General features: G+C 44.6%; 1 protein-coding gene and 1 long non-coding RNA gene across 3 annotated transcripts in view; one reads left to right on the top strand and one right to left on the bottom strand.

Annotated features, from left to right (window-relative positions):
* Positions 1-156: 156 nt before the first annotated feature.
* Positions 157-6,955, bottom strand: LOC138767305 (uncharacterized). Its single transcript, XR_011358786.1, has 3 exons — positions 6,876-6,955; positions 2,465-2,689; positions 157-532 (listed from the first exon to the last, which is right to left on the bottom strand). It is a non-coding gene; the product is annotated as an uncharacterized lncRNA (long non-coding RNA).
* A 4,157-nt stretch (positions 6,956-11,112) lies between these two features.
* The window catches only part of BIN3 (bridging integrator 3), a 31,816-nt gene continuing 22,302 nt past the window's right edge, over positions 11,113-20,626 (top strand). For both annotated transcript variants that reach the window (XM_069944726.1, XM_069944718.1), the window contains exon 1: positions 11,113-11,244. Coding sequence is in view for 1 of the 2 variants with exons in the window: in XM_069944718.1 (XP_069800819.1) it covers positions 11,237-11,244 (8 nt within the window). In the remaining variant the exon portion in view is untranslated. The remainder of the gene's footprint in view (positions 11,245-20,626) is intronic.

Below are 20,626 nucleotides of genomic sequence, written 5' to 3'. Positions count from 1 at the left end.
AGATACGCTATCACTTTATGATGGGTAGGAAGTCATTTCTTGTCAGTGGGGTGACTTGGATTTTGCTTACATGTAGATTCCCTTTTTTTCTGTCCCACTTGCAATGAAGAAATTCCAGTTTTAAGAACACATTATGGAATTGTTATTAGGCACTTTATTCACATTGCTCTTTGTCTCTATGAATGCTGCACTTTCTTCTTAAAGCAGATCTGTGGTCAAAGATCCAGACTTACCTGTGCTGTGGTGTCTTTTTCTATCACTGTGTGTGCTGTGTTTCCCAGGGCACCAGGTTATACTTCTGACTAGAGATGAGCCAACCTCGAAGATGCTCGGGTTTGTCCGATTACTGGTGGCTGCAGCTCTAAGGCTGCCTGAAAAACATGGGAACAGCCATAGGCCATAGGCTGTATCCATATTTTCCAGAGCTCTGTAGAGCTGCATCCAACTTCTTCAGCCACCGCTAATCAAATGCCGCACGCTCGGGTTCAGCTCATCTCTACTTCTGACTCCTTTTTCCTCATTCAGTTGGGTGCTGAAAAAAATTAAGTTATAGGAATGTGTCACCTGATAATCTCCTATTGTTTACAGCAAGTTTTTTTTTTTTTTTATCTTTTATGTTACATTTTTTATAGAATTGTGCTGGGAAAAAAAATCTGAAATCTTGCAGTTTTCACTCTGGCTACCAAGCCTAATAATAGGCAGACACTTCCTGTTCTGTAAAGATTCCTTCTCAGCAGCCTCTTCTTTATCATCATAGACAGGGTTACAAAGTTAGCTCATATATTTAATTTGTAGAACAAAATATAAATTCCCTTGAGCATCCATTGCTGGGCAGCTATACAGATACCACACAGAGCCATATAACTTATATAAGGAAGCTGTTGTGTAATAGCTCATTCTGGTGACAGCTATCCCCTTTTTCCTTACACACGTATGTTCAGCTGAATGGGCATATGTTCTCAAGGAGAATATGCCGCTCCCAGACCTTTGGTGTAGCATATCTCGTCAGGACAAAAGGATTAGGAATACCGAAGCTCAACTACCCGATCCTTTCGTCCCCCTGACACTTGCCGTTGAGCAAGAGTCTGAAGACCTCTATACACAATAGATGGTTGGCCAACCCTGCCAAATTATATTTTTCCAATGTGTATGGCCATCCTTAGTCATAAAGTCACCTTTAAGAAATAGCACATTCTCTCTCTGACTTCTTAGATTTGGGGCCCGTTCACACTGAGAAAAACAGGCGGAAATTCTGGGGCGCAACTTATGCCGCAGACTGTTTTGCTCAGTGTGAACGGGCCCTTATTCTGAATTATATTCCGTATCTAATCTATGTGATCCTGGGAGTGAAAAGCTACAAAAGTTAGATAATATTTAGTTCTATTTTTTACCCAAACCAAATCATCACGTTTAATATAGAGTCCTACAAGAAATCTGTGCATAAAGTTCTAGAGCGACGACCTGTACATCTGCTTTAAGGTGGAATGTATCTGTACGTGTAAGGCTGGGTTCACACTGCGTTTTTGCAATCTGTTTTTCTCATCTGTTTTTTGCAAAAAGATGGATGTAAAATGGATGTTTCTTTATATAATGGAAGTCAATGGAAAAACAGATGCACACAAATGCATCTTATTTTTATAAATTTTTTGCATAAAACGGATGGAAAAAAAAAAACGGATTGCAAAAACGCAGTGTGAACCCAGCCATAATTCAAGTAGCCTTTGCTGTATATCAGTGGAGAGGTTAAGCCAATGAAGCCCTTTTCTACGTATGCATGTAACAGTATGGGCTATGAAGGAAGGCGGTGTTTCCACCGCCATCCCTGCCCCTTTATATCACGACATTGAGCATTTTGATGATGCTGGTGCTGTGACCTGATGTGATGCACTTTATAGTGGTGTCTGAACATGCTGCACTGTATAATGATACCGACTATCTCTATACACTGATAGGGGAAGATTTATCAAACATAGTGTAAAGTGAAACTGGCTCAGTTGCCGCTAGCAACCAATCAGATTCCACTTTTCATTCCTCACAGACTCTTTGGGAAATGAAAGATGGAATCTGATTGGTTGCTAGGGGCGACTGAGCCAGTTTCACTTTACACCATATTTGATAAATCTCCCCAATAATGTATAATGACACTGAGTACCTCTATGCTCCCCACAAGACCACATGGTACAGATCCCACTTGCCACTGCTTTTATGTGCGCACTAAATGTTCATAGTCATGGGAGGGGGAACTGCTGCTTTTGTGGGGATATTTTCCAAAATGGCGGCTGTTTTAATACTCGCTTATAATTATTTCTCTTTTTTTTTTGTATAAAATTGTAAAAAAGTGAAAGCAGATGTCCTATATATTTTGTGGCTGTTTATATTCCCAGAGAGATTTCTATGTACCTTATAATAAGGTGAATTAATATATATAAATATAAAGCTATATTTCCAGGAACCAGTGGCTTACCTTGATCTTAGGCAGAGGGACCTTCTGTCTGGGAGAGAGATACTATGCTGCCAGATCCCACGTTTTTTGCTCCCTCTGTAACGTGGACGTGTCAGGCTGATCTATAAAAGCATTTCAATTGAAGACTGGTAAAAATGTCATCTCTACGTACGTGTCCCGGTGTCTTTTATTCATTGTGATGCTTGGTGGCTGAGTGACGCTTGATGACTGAATGAAGACGGAAATCTAAGATAGTATGGGTAAAAAGAGATGACATGAATGACACTAGTGTAATATTTGTATCACGTTTGCAAAACTACAACCACAATAGCTGGAGGGCTGAAGGTTCCCTATCCCTGCATTTAGTGGCTCGCATCCATTGGTTTTATCTGTACTCTTAACAGTCCAGGTATCATTGTAGTTCTACTACTGGTAAATTATGCACTGGTTAAAGGGGTTGGCCACTTTATAGTAAAATTGTTCAGTGTACAGTATAGTGTATTCACATTACTTACTGACAGCAGCTCTCTGTGTACCTCAAAGAGCTAAAATCAGACTCCCCTCCTCCAGGCTGGGCTGTCCTGCTCTGTGGTGAGTCTGTCCAAAAGATGGCCGACATGGAAGATCATGTGACCATGCCACACCCCCAGTGTCCTCCATGGGCATATATAGGCTAAGTGGTGGACACTGGGGGGCGGGGCATGATCACATGCTCCTCCATGTCAGCCATCTCATGGAAAGACTCACCACAGAGTAGGACAGCACAGCCTGGAGAAGGGGAGTCTGATTTTAGCTCTATGAGGTACACAGGGAGCTGCTGTCAGTACATACAGTGAGTAAACTTACTAATACTGTACACTGAACAAGTTTACTATATACTGTCCAACCCCTTTAACTTCGTAAAGACACCTAGTTGTATACTAGATAGTACCTATAAACAATAGAGAAAATACTAAACCTTTAAAGGTACCCATCATTTAAAAAAAAAGTGTCACACTGATATGTTAGGGTGCGTTTACACATACAGATTTGTCAGATAATCAGACAAATGAAGCCAAAGCCAGGAACAGACTACAAACAGAGAACAGGTCAGTCTAAGATTTATCCTCTTTTCAAATCCATGCCTGGCTTTGGCTTCAAAAATTGGCCAGATAAATCTGTCTGTGTAAACACACCATTACAAGTCTTGGTCTGTGGAGGTCAGGATGCTGAGACCCCCTCCAATTATTAAAGTAGCAAAAGATATATCCTTTAGTTTCTGATTGGTTCTAAAGGTAAGATGCAGGGACTCTGTAGGCTTTCTATGGACCTGGACATTTCATGCTCAGCTCAAAGCTGGTGATGGGAGGTCAGGGAGGAGAGTCCATACATACCTGATGTGTAGGTGTTGTAGCTTGTATGATCAAGGTTGAATGTCCAAATGCTCAGGTGGGATTTTTTTTTTTAGGTGACCAGAGCTCTCTGTATTGAGAATGATACCTTCTCCTCTCATTTATGACTGACAGCTCAAACGTCCAATCAGAAGACTGCTAGAGCTATCAGTCAGAGCTAAGTGGAAGGGCTGGGAACACTCTCAATGCAAAGAGCTCAGGGCACCTAAAAAGAAACGCCCACCCACTGGGCACTTTAACAGTGCATATCTGGGTAATCCAAGCTTCACGTATGTATGGACTGCTTTAATATTATACAAAGGGAGCACATATAAACCTAATTTTCACTTTATAAAAACCATGTGAACTACTGTACAGTCTGATCTAATATGGTTAAATAACTTTGTCTGAAATCACTTGATATGGATGTAGAATACGATCACAATCGACAATAATCGGACATGTATTTCCATGGCAGGAATACAAAGCTGGGCCTCAGATTTTTGGAGGAGGATTGGTCCCATTGTCATGAATGGATGCAATCTGCACAAATAAGTGTAAGGTCTGATGATATGAGAGGTCTAGTATATAGACCAGTGCACAGCAGCCATTGTGTTATTAGTATTACATAGAGACAGAATGAATCGTCACAGTATATATAGCCATCCTGAAACACACAGAAGAATCCACTAAAGCTGTTCATAAAATCCTCAATCGTTTCTCACCTAGAACAAAAAAACAAACAAAAAAAACATACATTTTCTTCTCAGATTGCCAGTGTTTAGTAAATGATTTACATGATCGGAGGACCAGACGCAGATCCCGGGTTTATGATTGGCTGGCCTCATGCAGCGAAAGTGAGGTAAACAGATCACAGTTGCCATAGCAACAGAAGCAAACTGCACAAGAAAAGAACTCAAATAATTAACATTTGTGTCTAGAATGTGTGTAAGGAAACCAATGTGTGTGTGTAAGTGCATGGGAATGTGAGCAGGTGGATAGCTGCCGATGGCTGCAAAACGGGATGTATGCACAGAAGCCGGCCTAGGAAAACCAACCTGTGCCGTATAGGAACAGAGATGACAAAAAACGGCAGAAAAGGGAATGATATAAAAGGGAAAGTCATAAGAGGTCATTTTAAGTGCATACAGAATGGGGGAAGTTAGTGCGTCAGAAACCGCATACGAAGGACTGTGTGTGAATAGAAACTAGAAACTGTATATAATAATACTTTTCAGGAGAGGAGGACCAGCCGAAAGCTGAGCTCAATAGCCCAACATTACTTTCCCCACTTGAGGTACCCATGAAAATGTAGTCCACAGGGGCTTCATAATTTTGGTTCTTTATACCCTGGAATAGGAGGAGGCCTGACACTCATCTGTTTCTCAGGCTTTCCTCCACATAGTCACAGAGTCAAATAACAACATTCTGTCTCCGATGGTCATTACTGAATACAGCTACCATAAAAAAAAAATAAAAAAAAAAATATATATTTATTATTTTTTATTTTATTTTTTTTTTGGGGGGGGAGGCGTCTGCTCCTAAGCCGCCCTCCCCCCAAGTGGGAAAAGTTGAAGAAAGGTTGAACTTTTAGCCTTATAAAGTGTGCTATGGGTATTCTGGGCATAAAAAATGATGTTTTAGGGTGCCGTCACATGTAACAGATTGCAGCGGATATCTTAATGCGGGATCCATTGCAATTAGGGATGGTCCGAACCCGAACCCTCGGTAATTATTCCCGCTGTCTTCCCACTCCGTGCAGCGGGCGAATCCAGCGGGAGGACCGCCTGGAAAACTGAGATACAGCCATAGCCATAGGCTGTATCCCAGTTTTCCAGGCATTCCTCCAGCTGTATCCGCTCGCTCCACGGAGCGGCCAGACAGCGGGAATCTGATGCCGAGCGTTCGGGTTTATACGAACCCGAACCTCGGCAGGTTCGGACCATCCCTGATTGCAATCCTAGGTCCTGTCAGTTCCTATGTGAATACATACTTGCAGCGGATCTTTCAGGACGCAGCGAGTATGTAAATCACCCGCCCCCTTAACCCACACGCTGCCGACGCATACATCACCCGTCCTCGCTCCAGCTTGCTGCAGAGGCTCCCAGGCTTCCTGCTCTCCTGCTTAGCCAACCAGTGGCTGTGGCTGGGCAACGCACTGACTGGCTGAGCAGAACAGCAGGAAGCCAGGACCTCGTGCAGCAAGCTGGAGCGAGGACGGTTGATGTATGTGCCGTCAGCGTTTGGGTTAAGGGGGCGGGTGATTTACATACTCGCAGTAGATTAAGATTAAGTATTTATTCACACAGGAACTGTCAAAACCTTGGATCGCAAAATTTGCAGCGAGAAATCCGCTTCGATCCGTTACGAGAAGGCACCCTAAAGCACGTTAAACAAATCTAACCTGCTGATAGCCCCCTATTGTACACAGGGCAACAAAGAGTAAGGTATGTCTCCTACCTGACTCCTCTGCCCCATTCCCGCGCTGTTAGCAGTGTTATCCTTGGTTCAGAGTTCCTAATGGTACTCCAGACCGGGGATTAAACTGCTAAAAGCCCGGGAACAGCGCCGAGGAGGAAGGTAAGAGACATACCTTCTTCCTCGTCACCCCGTGTGCAATAGGGGGCTATCAGCAGGGTAGATTTGTCTAACAAGCTGATAGTTTACCCTTTAAAACAATAGGTGCTCTAAACATATAATAGGTTTGTAATTTCCTTATCCATGGAGTTTTCCAGTTTGCATCACTTTGAGGTGTTCTCCCTGTTAGCGTGGAATGAGCATACCGTACTGTATGAGCCATTGCTCTCTTGTATTTCAGCCCCAGAAGCAGAATAAGGGTGCTATTACACGGCCCGATAATAACTGTAAACGAGCGCCAATCTGCTAGATCGGCGCTCGTTTACTGGGCCTATTACATGACGCAGCTGCATCAAGGCCAAAATTATCTCTGATGAGGGCGACCGCTGATCGCTGAAACATGTTAGATGTTTGACCTGCATGAACTACGGCAACTACTACAGTGACGTCACTGCTACTCCGTGGAAAACCATTGGATTACTCACCGCACGCTGAGAGTTGGTAGACGTGGAGTCACCGGCCAGGGCCTGTTCCCAACCCGACACCTCAACACCTACAACTACTAAAAAGATACAGAAGAATCGAAGATACTATACCACATCACAAAACTACCAGTTATTCAGCAGTATAGCTATATATTACTAAGGATACTTAGGCTATGTTCACATTAGATTACTTAAGTACTGGACGGGTGATTTTTCCGGCCGCGGAGCTCTGATGCGGGCGCATCAGCACGCGCCCGCATCAGAGCTTCCCATAGCACACAGTGAAGCAAGCGGCCGGAGCCGCTTGCTTCACTGTGTGAACTGACAGGTCTTTCTGCGGGCAGAATTCACTGAATTCTGGCCGCAGAAAACTGACCTGTCAGTTTTTTCCACCGCAGCATGGGATCACGGCCGGAACGCATACCATGTGTGTACGCTCCGGCCGGGATGACATTGAAAATAAGGCTTTGTTACACACCGCAAAACTACGGCCGTAGTTCTGCGGCGAAAACTACGGCCGTAGTTTTACGTAGTGTGAACATAGCCTTAAACTGCTTGAACGGACCATTGTCACAATAGTTACTATTTACTCACATACTTTACATAAGATATATTATTATTATTAACATTTTTATACGACAGTATCTCTCAGGAAACTTCTTTTCCATCATTAAAGCACACACTGTAGCGCTTTAAGTGTACACACATATTTTTGGCGTATTTTAACTATTAGGAGGGACCATGGAATCCTTTGCTACACTTTAGCAGCATAACAGTTGGCTTTACAGCGCCGTGTATATGATTGTTTTTTAGTCCCAAGGGGACTTCAAACTATTGTGTTTAAAAAAAAAAAAAAAGTTTTTTTAATTAATAAAAAAAATCCCATCCCATAACAAAAGTATATATCAACCCCCTTTTATAAATAAAAATAAATAAAAAAACATTTTTGGTCTTGCTACGTGCGTAATCGCCCGAACTATTAAATTATCACATTCTTGATCTCGTACGCTAAACAGTGTAAGCGCAAAAAAAGCCAAAGTGCAAAATCGCTGATTTTTGCTCACATCAAATCCAGAAAATTTGTAATAAAAAGTGATCAAAACAACAGATCATGGCACAAAAATGACACCTCACACAGCCCACTAGACCAAAAAAATGAAAGCGTTATAAGCATAGGAATAGAGCAATTTTAAACACCTCCCGGGTCCTATTCCACGGGCCGAGGAGGGCCCGATCAACGATGTAAACGAGGGCCTATTTACTGGGCCTTTTCAACGGCCTGATGATCGTTGAGCGAGGGCTGCAAGGACATCGTTACCGATGTCCTTGCAGCCCTTGCAGCATCATACATTACCTGCAGGTCTTCTTCTCCGCGCTGTCTTCATCCCCGGGTCCGGCGCGCTCTATCTTCTGAATGGCCGGTCAGCTGACAGGCCACACTCAGCCAATCACAGGCCGTGGTGGTCCCGGCCTGTGATTGGCTGAGCGCTCCGTCAGCTGACCGGCCATTCAGCGTGCGCGGGAGACGGGGAGGAAGACAGCGCGGAGGAGAAGACCTGAAGGTAATGTATGATGATGCTGCTGCTGTCAAATCGTCGGTCGCCCGCCGTGCACCGCTATTCAACCGTAGCGATGCACGGTGGGGGAACGATGATTTTAGGTCTGGCCCTAAATGAAAGATCAGCCGATGACACGATCATCGGCTGATCGTTCTTTCTATTTCACCGAACGATAATCGTCCGAATCAGGCCAAATGGGGCCGATCCAGCCGATTATCGTTACTGTGGAATAGGGCCCTTAGGTTTTTCTTTTATAAAGGCATTAATTTTTTAAAAGCAGTCAGATAAAATAAAAGTTATATGTTGCCTATTGTAATCGTACTGACTTGAGGAACATATATACAATGGTACCTTGGTTTAAGAGTAACTTGGTTTAAGAGCGCATTGGTTTAACCTCTTAAGGACGGAGCTAATTTTTGTTTTTGCGTTTTCGTCTTTTCCTCTGTGTTTAAAAGGCCATAGCACTTGCATTTTTTCACCTAGAAACCCACATGAGCCCTTATTTTTTGTGCCACTAATTGTACTTTGCAATGACAGGCTGAATTTTTGCATAAAGCACACTGCGAAACCAGAAAAAAATTCAATGTGTGGTGAAATTGAACAAAAATTTTTTTTGTTTATTTGGGGGGGTATTTGTTTTTACGCCATTCTCCCTGGGGTAAAACTGACTTGTTGTGCATGTTCCTCAAGTCGTTACGTATTAAAACGATATATAACATGTATAACTTTTCTTTTATCTGATGGCCTGTAAAAAATTCAAACCATTGTTAACAAATATACGTTCCTTATGATGTGTTCTTTCTCTCGGTACCTTGATTGCGCATATCCGACAATTTTGCACTTTGGGATTTTTTGCGCTTACGCCGTTTACCGTGCGAGATCAGGAATGTGATTAATTAATAGTTCGGGCGATTACGCACGTGGCGATAGCAAACATGTTTATTTATTTATTTTTATTTATAACATGGGGAAACGGGGGTGATTCAGACTTTTATTAGGGAAGGGGGCTTTTTATTAACAACACTTCTAGTATATGCACTCTGGTCTCTCATTGATCTATGCTGTATATAGTTAAACAGCATAGATCAATGAGATTGGCACTTGATTGCTTCCGGCTGCTGCAGCCAAAAACTACCAAGTGCCGAGCCGGGATCAGCACCATTTTGGCGAAGACCCCGGCAGGTAGAAGACACGGAGATCACTCCTCCGGGACAACGTCCCGGGGGGGTGATCTCCGCCACTAGACACCAGGGACGGCTGCATACAAGTGATCGGATGCAGCTGTCAACTTTGACAGCTGCCTCTGATTACTTAATTAGCGGGCACGGTGATCGGACCGTGCCCACTAATAGCCACGGCTATATGCGGCACCCAGAATCGCGGCGGTTCAGAGCGGAGTTGCCGCGCGGCCCCGCTCTGAACACCTCTTGCGGACGCACGATGTACCAGTACGTCATGCATCCTTACGAGGTTATGAGCTGACAGTTTTTTTTTAAATTGTGACTTGGTTTAAGATGATTGCTTTGGTTTAAGAGCTCTCTGTACTGGGTGGGAGGTGGAGCGGGGGGGGGGGCATGGTCTGCATAGCGGGGTCTACAGCACTGTACTCTGACCCAGGAAGTCTCCCTCACCTTCCAAATCATAGAAGATCCACTTCAGGCTGGGGCTTACATCAGAGGACAGGACTGTGGAGGTAATCTCTCCATATCTGTAACCCCTCTCTCCCCGGACAGAGAGTGCTGCATGTATGTGCCCACATCTGCCCTGCTCATTCCTCCATGCTCCCTGCAGTCTCTGTCAGTCCTTGTGTTTCCCATCCTCTCTATTACTGTACAGTAACTTATAATATCACATATTCTGCTGTTCCTGAATGTTTGTTTCATCTGTTTTACATGTTATTCAGAATAATAAATCATTATTTTTGGGGTGTGGAACAAATTGTCTGCATTTCTATGATTTCTTATGGGAAAATTTGCTTTGGTCTAAGAGTGGATTTGGATTACAAGCACGGTCCCGGAACGAATTATACTCATATATAATCATCCAAGGCACCACTGTAACTTGTCAGTTTTATCATAAGGAGAACAATGTAAACACAACCCCACCCCCGATGAAAAAAAAATATATTTTTTAATTTCACAGCGCAAATAATTTTTATTTTCTCCGTTTTTATGGAGCAATGAAGCCTGTCATAAGGCTTCTAAGGGCTCATGTGGGTCTGTAGGGGAAAAAAATGCAAGCGCTATGGTCTTTATAACACGAAGAGGAAAAAGCAAATGTGTAAAAATGAAAATGGCTCCGTCTTTAAAGGGTTAATGCGTGTTTAACCTGCGGAAAATACAGCGTCACAATCGCAGCAAAAAAAGAACAAAAAGTTATTAACCATAATGTGTGAACCTAGCCTGGCTGGTTAGACTCTATATATTCCCTGTTTTTCAGGTGTTGGTGGACATGTAAGTAATTTGGTGTCAGGACTATATAAATAAATACACCAAGGCAGTGTGAACGGGAACATAAGAAACACGACGTCACGGGCTACCGGCTCCGCGCACGCATCTCTACTGACAATTCCCGCCTTTAGCCCCACGCATGCGCACTAACGGCACAAGCGAGTCACCATGGAAACGCTTGCCGGCTGCACTCCGCACTTACCTAGCTCCGCCCATTGCGTGACGTCAGATCCGCTCAGGGCGTTGCTAGACATGTCAACTTCCTAGAGACCGACTCAAACCCGGAAGTTAGAGAAGGTAAACAACGAGACGGGAGTAAGAAAACGGGAACGTCCTCAAGTCCCGGGGGAAGATGAGCTGGTGAGTGCGGAGCCTTCATGCAGACTTGTGGTGACTGACATAGGTTCACGCTTCTTGTATGTATGCCTGTCAGGTGTCCGGGTGTGAGGAGACGGCATATTGTAAAGTGTCTGGACATGGTATTGAGTGGGGAGTAGTAGTGGAGGTCATATTGGTTCTCAGGGATGTGCATCCTCTCTCTCTATCTGATCTGTATGGAGCAATGTATATGATCAGCTACAGCCTGCAGTGTCAGGGCATGCTGGGGGTTGTAGTTCTGTAAATTAATTTCCTGACCGACATGTCTTCTGATGGGTATACTGTGTAATACTTACAATGTCCTGTGGTGGCGCTGAAGGGAAACTGAACATTTAGGGTACAAACACACGCGGCATATACGCTGCGTATTTACACAATACGCAGCAGATACAATCTAAGTAACTGAACACAGAATCAAATCTGCTGCGTATACGCTGTGTGTGTTTTACCCTTAGGGTGCCTTCACACCTACCGGATCCACAGCGGATCTCACTTCTGCGGATTCGAAGCGAGAACCGCTGCGGATCCGGTATCAATTCACCCCTATGATAGCACATATTCGCAGCGGGATTAATGTCCCGCTGTGAATATGTGCTTTAACTCCCTGGTGCCCGCAGCCCCGCCGTCGCATCCCCCATCCCCGGCGGCGGCACATCCCCCCATCAGCCCATCCCCAGCCCGCTGCCGAGAGCATACAGTACCTGCTTGGCGGCTCGGCTGCAGTGAGGCTGCCGGTCCCGATCAGATCAGATCAGCTGAGCGGGACTGGAGCCTGGAGGCATGATGGGAAATGTAGTATTGCAACAGCTAAAGGGCCGCAGATTGGCGACCTATGACTTAGGACAGGGATGGGGAACCTTCGGCCCTCCAGCTGTTGCACAACTACAATTCCCACCATGCCTGAACAGCCAAAGCTTTAGCTTTGCCTGTCCAGGCATGATGGGAATTGTAGTCTTGCAACAGCTCACAAATTTGCTCACACTGAGCAAATTTGGCGGAATCCCGCAGCAGAGCTCTCCGCAGTGGAATCCCGCCTGCCTCAGTGTCACATGGCGTCTCTATGGGAGGGCTCGCGCGCCTCCGCTTCTTTCGCCCAAAGAATTGACATGTTGATTCCTCCAGCAGAGAGCTGCATGGGCCCTCCCATAGAGACACTGTTAGGCACTGGGGCAGTCGGGATTCCACAGCGGAAGCTCTGTGTGGACATACCCAGAAGGGGAGATTTATGAATGCTGCGTCTCTGGCACGTGATAGGGAAAAAGCACAGATACACTGCTTCTCTGTGGCGAATGCCAGCCGTACCCCCTGCTCGCCTGATTGGGGGTTGGTTACGTGGCAAGGCAGGAGGAGGTGACATGGCCTCCTCCAGGCCCTGATTTATTTAGGCTTATGCCTGCTTTGATCAGGGGTAGATTTCTGTATAACGCCTTTGCAGGGTCAGCCAGCTGTACTAAGAGGCGTTTGCCTTTTAATAAAACCAGCCGGGGAAAAGGGATGGGGCTTTATTTAACACAGGCGTACGAGTCCCCCTAAGGTCTTATTAAAGGGGTTATCCAACGCTTCAAAAACATGGTCACTTTTCCCCCTCTCTTGTCTCCAGTTCAGGTACGGTTTGCAATTAAAGTGACTGTACCACCAAACCCAGGCTGAAGCACTGGAGGCGGGCCGACCCACCCTTAGTGGGAGGAAACCCCCGCCCCTCTATGATAGGGTTCTATTGATTCTAATGGAGTCACATCATGGAGGGGCTGGGGTTTCTTCCCACTGGGGGTGGGTCGGCCCGCCTCCAGTGCTTCAGCCTGGGCCTGGTGGTACAGTCCCTTTAAGCTCTATTTACTTTAATAGAACTGAGTTCCAAACCCCACCCATTCTGGAGACGAGAGGGGGAAAAGTGGCCATGTTTTTTAGCGCTGGATAACCCCTTTAACAATAGAGGCCACTCTGAGTCAGCTAGATGACGCCTATTAATCATTTCTGTTGCTAGCTATTACATTGAAAGCGATTGCTGTAGTATGATTGTAGGGGGCAGGGCCGACCATGATCCTCCTGACAATGACCATCACATTGGGCACACAAATGCACATTATTGTCCACAAGAAAACATGCAATGTGTATGCAGCCTCCTGATTCTCTCCCTTTGGAATATGTTTAGCTATAGGAACCTTATGCAGTTGGATTGTGATGTGTTCAGTTGTTGTTAAGCCGCCAGGGCATAATACAAATACACACTGATGTATGTGGTCCATAGGAGGAGTAGCTGTAAGGCCACTTGTTGGCTAAGGCCAGGGCTATTCGATGACACAGCAAATTGTATCCTAGTTGTATGATTGAAATATTATGTGTGACTAAGTGGGCCAATCACATACCTGCAAAATACTGTAGTTATGATTTGTCAATTCCTTGCTTGGGAAGCGGAGACGCGCGAGCCTTCTCATAGACTAACAGTGTCACACTGAGGCAGGCGGGATTCCGCTCCATTTACTAAATTTCAACCTACCCTTAGCTATTCAGGCATGATGAGAATTGTAGTTTTGCACCAGCTGGAGGACCTGAGTTTGACATCCCTGATGTAGAATGCGTTTATGGCTGAATTCCCAATTGTGTCCTTGACAGAAACCAACTGTGGTGGATTGTTAGCCAACAATACCAGTCTGGAGAGCAGGAGAGGTTTTCTATTGGAATTTGCTCTTGACATGGACAGATGTGGCAGCAGAGAGCACTGTGTCAGACTGGAAAGAATACGCCACTTCCTGCAGGACATACAGCAGCTGATAAGTACTGGAAGACTTGAGATTTTTTACAACTCTCTGGCACTTGCAGGGATTTTTTATGTGTGTGTACTACACCTTTAAGGTTAATATAGTTCCCCTTGGTAGGTACAATCTTTCAGTCTACTGTTCCGTTATGTTCCCATAGGGCCTGGACACTGAGAATGGAGTCATTTTCTTACCTTTATCCTCAGCACAGTGTTCGCTGTGAGAGATGAGTGAACCTCAAGCACACTGGGGTTCATCAGTTCTGCATTTGTTTACTGGTGGCTGAAGAAGTTGGATACAACCCTGGGGAGTCCTATGACTGTATCCAGCTTCATCAGCCAACGGTAATCAAATGCAGAGCGACTGGGTTCTGACAAACTCCAGTGTGCATGAGGCTCAGTCATCGCTGTTAATGACCAATGATGTGTTTGTCCATTAGGGTATGTTAACACTGAGCAAATACGGTGGTATGCCGCTGCGGAATTTCGCCGTATTTGCTCAGTGTGAACATACCCTTATAGTGGAACTCAAGGGCAATTCCCATCGAGTGTATTAGGGATAACATTCTGAGGTGGGATTAAGGATGTATTAAGTGGAACACTATTGTGGGGTGCTGATTGGTTGTCAGTGCACCAAAAAAAAGAGACCTGTCTCCATTGCCTATAGCAACCAATGACAGTGCAGTTTAAGGAAGAAAAGCGGCAACACACAGGGATGATAAATGGAAACTGTCTATTGCCCATAGCAACCAAACATAAGTGGGCTTTTCTCTTGCCCATCCTACTCTCCATCTAAGAACAGGGACTAATGTCAGCCGCACTTCTCCCCGTGTAATAAGGGATGTGCAGCTGACTGCAGCAATGATGGGATCAGTTGGCCAAGCATTGGTCGGCTCATCCATAAGACTCCATATTGTTTGTGTGATGGGGCCTTAAGAGCTTGTGGGTGTCTGATTCCTTGTAGGAGCTGCTTATGTACTGAGCAGATAGCATGGTCCCTGGTACGTGCCTGGAGATGTGCGTTTCCTGGCAGCACATGAGTTACACAGCTTTGACAGCGCAGAACTCTCTGCACAGCCCATTCTTGGGTATTTTTGGCCACTCTCCAGCTCCTAGAGAAAAATATCTTATGCAGCCAAGTATGTTCTGCAAACAGAATCCATGTAAAGTTCCCTCCTCCCTCGCTCCTCTGAGCCCTGACTCACCTTGTTCTACATTCACCAGTACCAGATCATCATCCTCATCATCGTGTCCCGTTTCTGGCAGTGTCACCTTGGAAGGCGTCAGGGCTGCTTACTTCTTTGCAGGTTTATGAGGCAACAAACAGCGAAGATGCTATCCGTATTTTTTTTTTTTTCTTCACTGTAATAATTGACGACTCTTAGAAAATTTCATTCATTTTAAATGTCCAGGCAAGTCTGTGTTATAGAATCACAAGCAAAGAGTCTTGGATGTCTTAAAAGGGGTTATCCAGGATCAAAAAAAAAAAAGCACAGCTACTTTCTTGCAAAAACAGCGCCACTCCTGTCCTCAGATTGTGTCTGGTATTACAATTAAGCTCCATTCACTTTAGTGGAACGGAACTGCAAAAACCACACACCCAAACTGAGGACAAACTGATTGGTGCAATTTCTTTTTGAAAGCGGCCATGTTTTTCTAAGCCGGGTTTACATGGCGGTCCGGCGTCCTTCTTTGATGATACAACTGTTCGCAGAGATGCATCAGTTGTCATCAATTGTCTTATCCTTTTTTTCACATTAAACATCAAGGTCTTATAGCAGCAGGCAGCTTTCTGACGTATGGCGTCCCCTTATACCAAATCACTGTCGACCCTGTCCTCTTCTCCCGGGCACCATCTTTGGTCGATGCCGGACAGCGGCCAAAGATGGCGGGGACGCGGCTGGTGGGAAATTCGAACGGCGATCATCACAGGTAAGTATATTATCTGTGTGTGTCTTTGTTTTTTTTTTGTTTTTTTTGGGGGGGGGGGAGGAGAGGGGGACGGGCGCCGGACTACTCCTGTTTCTATGAAGTAAATGGAATCAGTTTAAAGATCTGTTTCCCTTGGGTGCTTTTCTCCTGCGCCAGAGAGAAACTCCACCAGATGAATGTAAACCTGGCCTAGGCCTGGATAACCCCTTTAATAAAGTTTTAAACATGTCACAGAGACATTTAGGCCAGTTTCACTTGCACCACTTTCTGTGAGTTCTGTAACACAATCCGCTACAATGCTCTCTACAGTCATTTCCTTTGGCTTTACATTCTCACTGTCCACTTAATCCACCGCTGCTGTTGCCCTGCAACACTGGGGTCCTACCAAGGACATAGAGGATTTTGGCAGTACCAACCAATAGAGAGATACAGCCATAGGATGTATCCATGTTTTTCTGGACTTCCTAGGTGCAGTATCTAAATACCAAATGATTGGACTCAAACACCTTCCTATGTTGTTCTATTCTATCCTCATTCTAAACCAAAATATTTGCTCTGTTGTTTTCATTGCCCCACATTCTGTTTACCATACATTGCATAACAGATTTCCTGTTCCTGCTGTACACTCTAGCTAGGAATTCAGCTACTTAATTTACTATAACCCCACCAACAATGGAGTTTGCCCTGGCCAGCATGTACAGCAGGAACAGGAAGTTCATTACAGTACACTCTAGCCAGGAATTCAGCCAACTCCATTTCCCTCCCACTATGTTCTGTGGATGGGGTGTAGCAAGTAGCAGGTAGAAATAACTTTATTTAACTAACTGATCAACACAGTAGAGTTAAATGTTAAACGTGATGGACCTTTTTTTTTTTAACCCTATTAACTATATATAACTATATATTTTTATTAATTAGACAACTGAAAATAAGTTGCTTGATAATCTCGTACCATTAATAACTAGATTTAAGATGTAGAAAACTAGGAAATAAGCCCCTGCTTCTTGGTGGCTTATTTTTCCTAGAGCAAAACGATCAGGCGTGTTGAATTCCAATTGCCCAATCCTCTATTTCCCGTCATCTGACCCTACCCATCTGTCCTGGGGAAATTGTTGGGTTTAACTGGCAGTAAGGGGCACTTTCAGTGTAACTTTACCCTCTCCGTTTATTGGCACGCCTTCAGGCCTATTTGTGTATTTGCCAGCTGGGGTAGCAGTAATTCTGGGGGTAGATCGGGTGCCTGGCATCTGCCCAATACTGTTATTTCCAAGCTGTTGTGCAGCGTCGGCATCAGCCCTGGAGCAGAGGGGAGCCCCGGTTCTGGCCAGGACCTGGTGGACCAGTGTCTGTCCTGACACATTATAGGAATAGTAACAGATAATGGTATACATTATAAAGAATCTGCACAAGCTGCTATATTCTCTGCTCCCTGAACAGATTGCACGATTCCACCATGCCAGGAATTTCCATGGAGAAGCCACCCGGGACCGCTTCTATCAGTACACTGTTTGTCTTGGATTTGGAGAAAGAGATTAATAATGGACTGGTATGGGGCGGTATGTAGATGGGACTGACATTACTGCCACATACCCGTGAACCAGGCTGTCAGGCATTTAACACTAAGCTCTGGGTTTGTTGTGTAGTCATGGTATTTCAGCATTGCCATCATGCTCGGGGGGGGGGGGGGGAGCGCAGAGAAGGGGTTAATAGAGCCTGCATCTTGAGATGTTAAAAAGCAGTAATATAGCTGTATATTTTCCCTGCAGTGGATTGTGCTTTCCACGAGTCCATCTGGAGATCTGTACTGTAAACAAGCTGTGAGTCAGGCCTTCTAAATATACCGACGCAGCATCGGCAGCCTCCAAAAAGCCGTCCAGCCACACTGCCATCCCATTGGCTGACGGCGAGCTGGTTGCCATGTGCAGAGAGTGTGTTTTTTTTTTTTTTTTCATAATTATTTTTTCTTTTTAATTATCCTCTGCTGCCAAAGAGCCATCGGTGCCAGAACACGGGCACAGCCCCATTATGGGGAAGAGAACGAGGAGCGAAACTTGTGAAAGTGTAGTGACACCCGGGGGATCGCTGGCGTGGTTGGCCAATGGTTTTCAGGGTTGTGTTAGGACGGAAAGCAAGTGTACTGCTGAAAAATGTTAGATATATAAGGATAACTGTATATACTGATTATATATGGCGATGAGTAATATCTCATATATAGTATATATATAAATATACTGATAGTGTATACACTGTATAATGATGAGCAGTATATATACTGATAGTGTATACACTATATCAGTGATTTTCAACCAGTGTGCCGTGGCACACTAGTGTGCCGCGACACATGGTCGGGTGTGCCGCGGGGAAAGTTCCCCAAACTATGGTGCCCCTGTGAAACAGGAGTAAACAATGGGGGAGAGAAACCTGGGGATGGGGAGAAACAGGGGAGAGAAGCAGAGGGGAGAGAAGTTTGGTGGAGAGAAGCACAGGAGAGAAGCACAGGAGAGAAGTAGGGGGGAGAAGTATGGTGGAGAGAAGCACAGGGGGGAGAAGAAAACAGGCCCATGTTTCACACTGAGTGAGTATAAATACATTTAGAATCTATATTATTAACTATATGTATAATATGTAAAGTTTTAGTGTCATTTTGTGCCATTTTGGTTGGTGGTGTGCCCCGGGATTTTTTAAAGGGAACCAATCACCCAGAAAATCAATGTAAAGACAAGGATATGTGCTGATAGATCACCCAGCACACTTCCCAAATATGCCCCTGTAACCTCTGTGCCCCCCTCAATTAGACAGTAATCTTACTTTGTTCAGGTCACGCGCTGTATGTAAATTTTTGCTAAGTAGTCCTGGTGGGCGTATGTAGTCCTGGTGGGCGTATGTAGTCACGGTCCGGGGGCGTATGTAGTCACGGTCCGGGGGCGTATCTAGTCACGGTCCGGGGGCGTATGTAGTCACGGTCTGGGGCTGTAATCACGCCCAGAGGGGCGTGATTCGGAGGCTTGCGGTCTAGTGACGTCATCCGGCGGCTAGCGTTCCGCGTCGCGGCCGCGCCGACGTGTTCGGGGTCCCGCGCATGCGCAGTACGGCGGGAGACGACGCTGACGTACTGCGCATGCGCGGGTTCCCGAACACGTCGGCGCGGCCGCGACGCGGAACGCAACCCGCCGGATGACGTCACTGGACCGCAAGCCTCCGAATCACGCCCCTCTGGGCGTGATTACAGCCCCAGACCGTGACTAGATACGCCCCCGGACCGTGACTAGATACGCCCCCGGACCGTGACTACATACGCCCACCAGGACTACATACGCCCACCAGGACTACTTAGCAAAAATTTACATACAGCGCGTGACCTGAACAAAGTAAGATTACTGTCTAATTGAGGGGGGCACAGAGGTTACAGGGGCATATTTGGGAAGTGTGCTGGGTGATCTATCAGCACATATCCTTGTCTTTACATTGATTTTCTGGGTGATTGGTTCCCTTTAAGTATAAAAAGTGTGCCGCGGCTCAAAAAAGGTTGAAAATCACTGCACTATATAATGATGAGCAGTGTATATATACTGATAGTGTATACACTGTATTATAATAAACTTTATATACTGATAGTGTATACACGGTATAATGATGAGCGGTATATACTGATAATGTATACACGGTATAATGATGAGCAGTATATACAGATAATGTATACACTGTATAATGATGAGCAGTATCTCTATATACTGATAAGTGTATACACTGTATATAGTGATAATGTATACACTGTATAATAATGAGCGGTATATATACTGATAATGTATACACTTTATAATGATGAGCAGTGTATATATACTGATGTATACACTGTATTATAATAAGCTTTATATACTGATAGTGTATACACTGTATAATAATGAGCGGTATATATACTGATAATGTATACACTATATAATGATGAGCAGTGTATATATACTGATGGTGTATACACTGTATTAAGCTTTATATACTGATAGTGTATACACTGTATAATGATTAGGGGTATATATATATTGATAATGTATACACTGTATAATGATGAGCGTTATATATACTGATAGTGTATACTAGTGATGTCACGATACCAAAATTTTGATTTCGATACCAATACCAACTTTTTTTCTCAATGCTCGATACCAATTTGATACTTAATACATTATATTTTTTTAAAAACCCCACAAGAATAGAGATGCCCCCCCCCCGACTGTCAGGGCTGTACGAACCATATTACTTTATAAATAAAGTTTCCCTTATTTAAAATAAATGTTCTTTTTATCCAGGAAGAGAACAGCACAGATCTCCCCCCACACAATAGACTCTTCCAGCTCAGAAACAAGCTGCCAAATAGTAACCGACAACTTTTCCACGACCACCCTTATCTAATAGGGCCAGTGTCCTATTACTGATATATTCCCTGACCACCCTTATCTTAAAGGGCCAGTGTCCTATTAGAATGTTGCTCATAATATATATTGATGAGCAAAACTTATAAAATTCATATGAAAACTCAATTCTTAATTGTTCTAGGATTTTTTTTAAAGCTGGAGTCGGTACATTTTTTCCGACTTCGACTCCAACCAAAACTAGCTCCGACTCCACGACTCCGACTCCACAGCCCTGGCCGGACCAGAAGGAGAAGAAAAAGAAAAGTTA

The sequence above is a fragment of the Dendropsophus ebraccatus genome, chromosome 1 (genome assembly GCF_027789765.1).
Source record: "Dendropsophus ebraccatus isolate aDenEbr1 chromosome 1, aDenEbr1.pat, whole genome shotgun sequence".
Lineage (NCBI taxonomy): Eukaryota > Metazoa > Chordata > Amphibia > Anura > Hylidae > Dendropsophus > Dendropsophus ebraccatus.
Note: the sequence above shows the minus strand (reverse complement) of the source record. Positions and strands in the feature narration are given on the sequence as shown.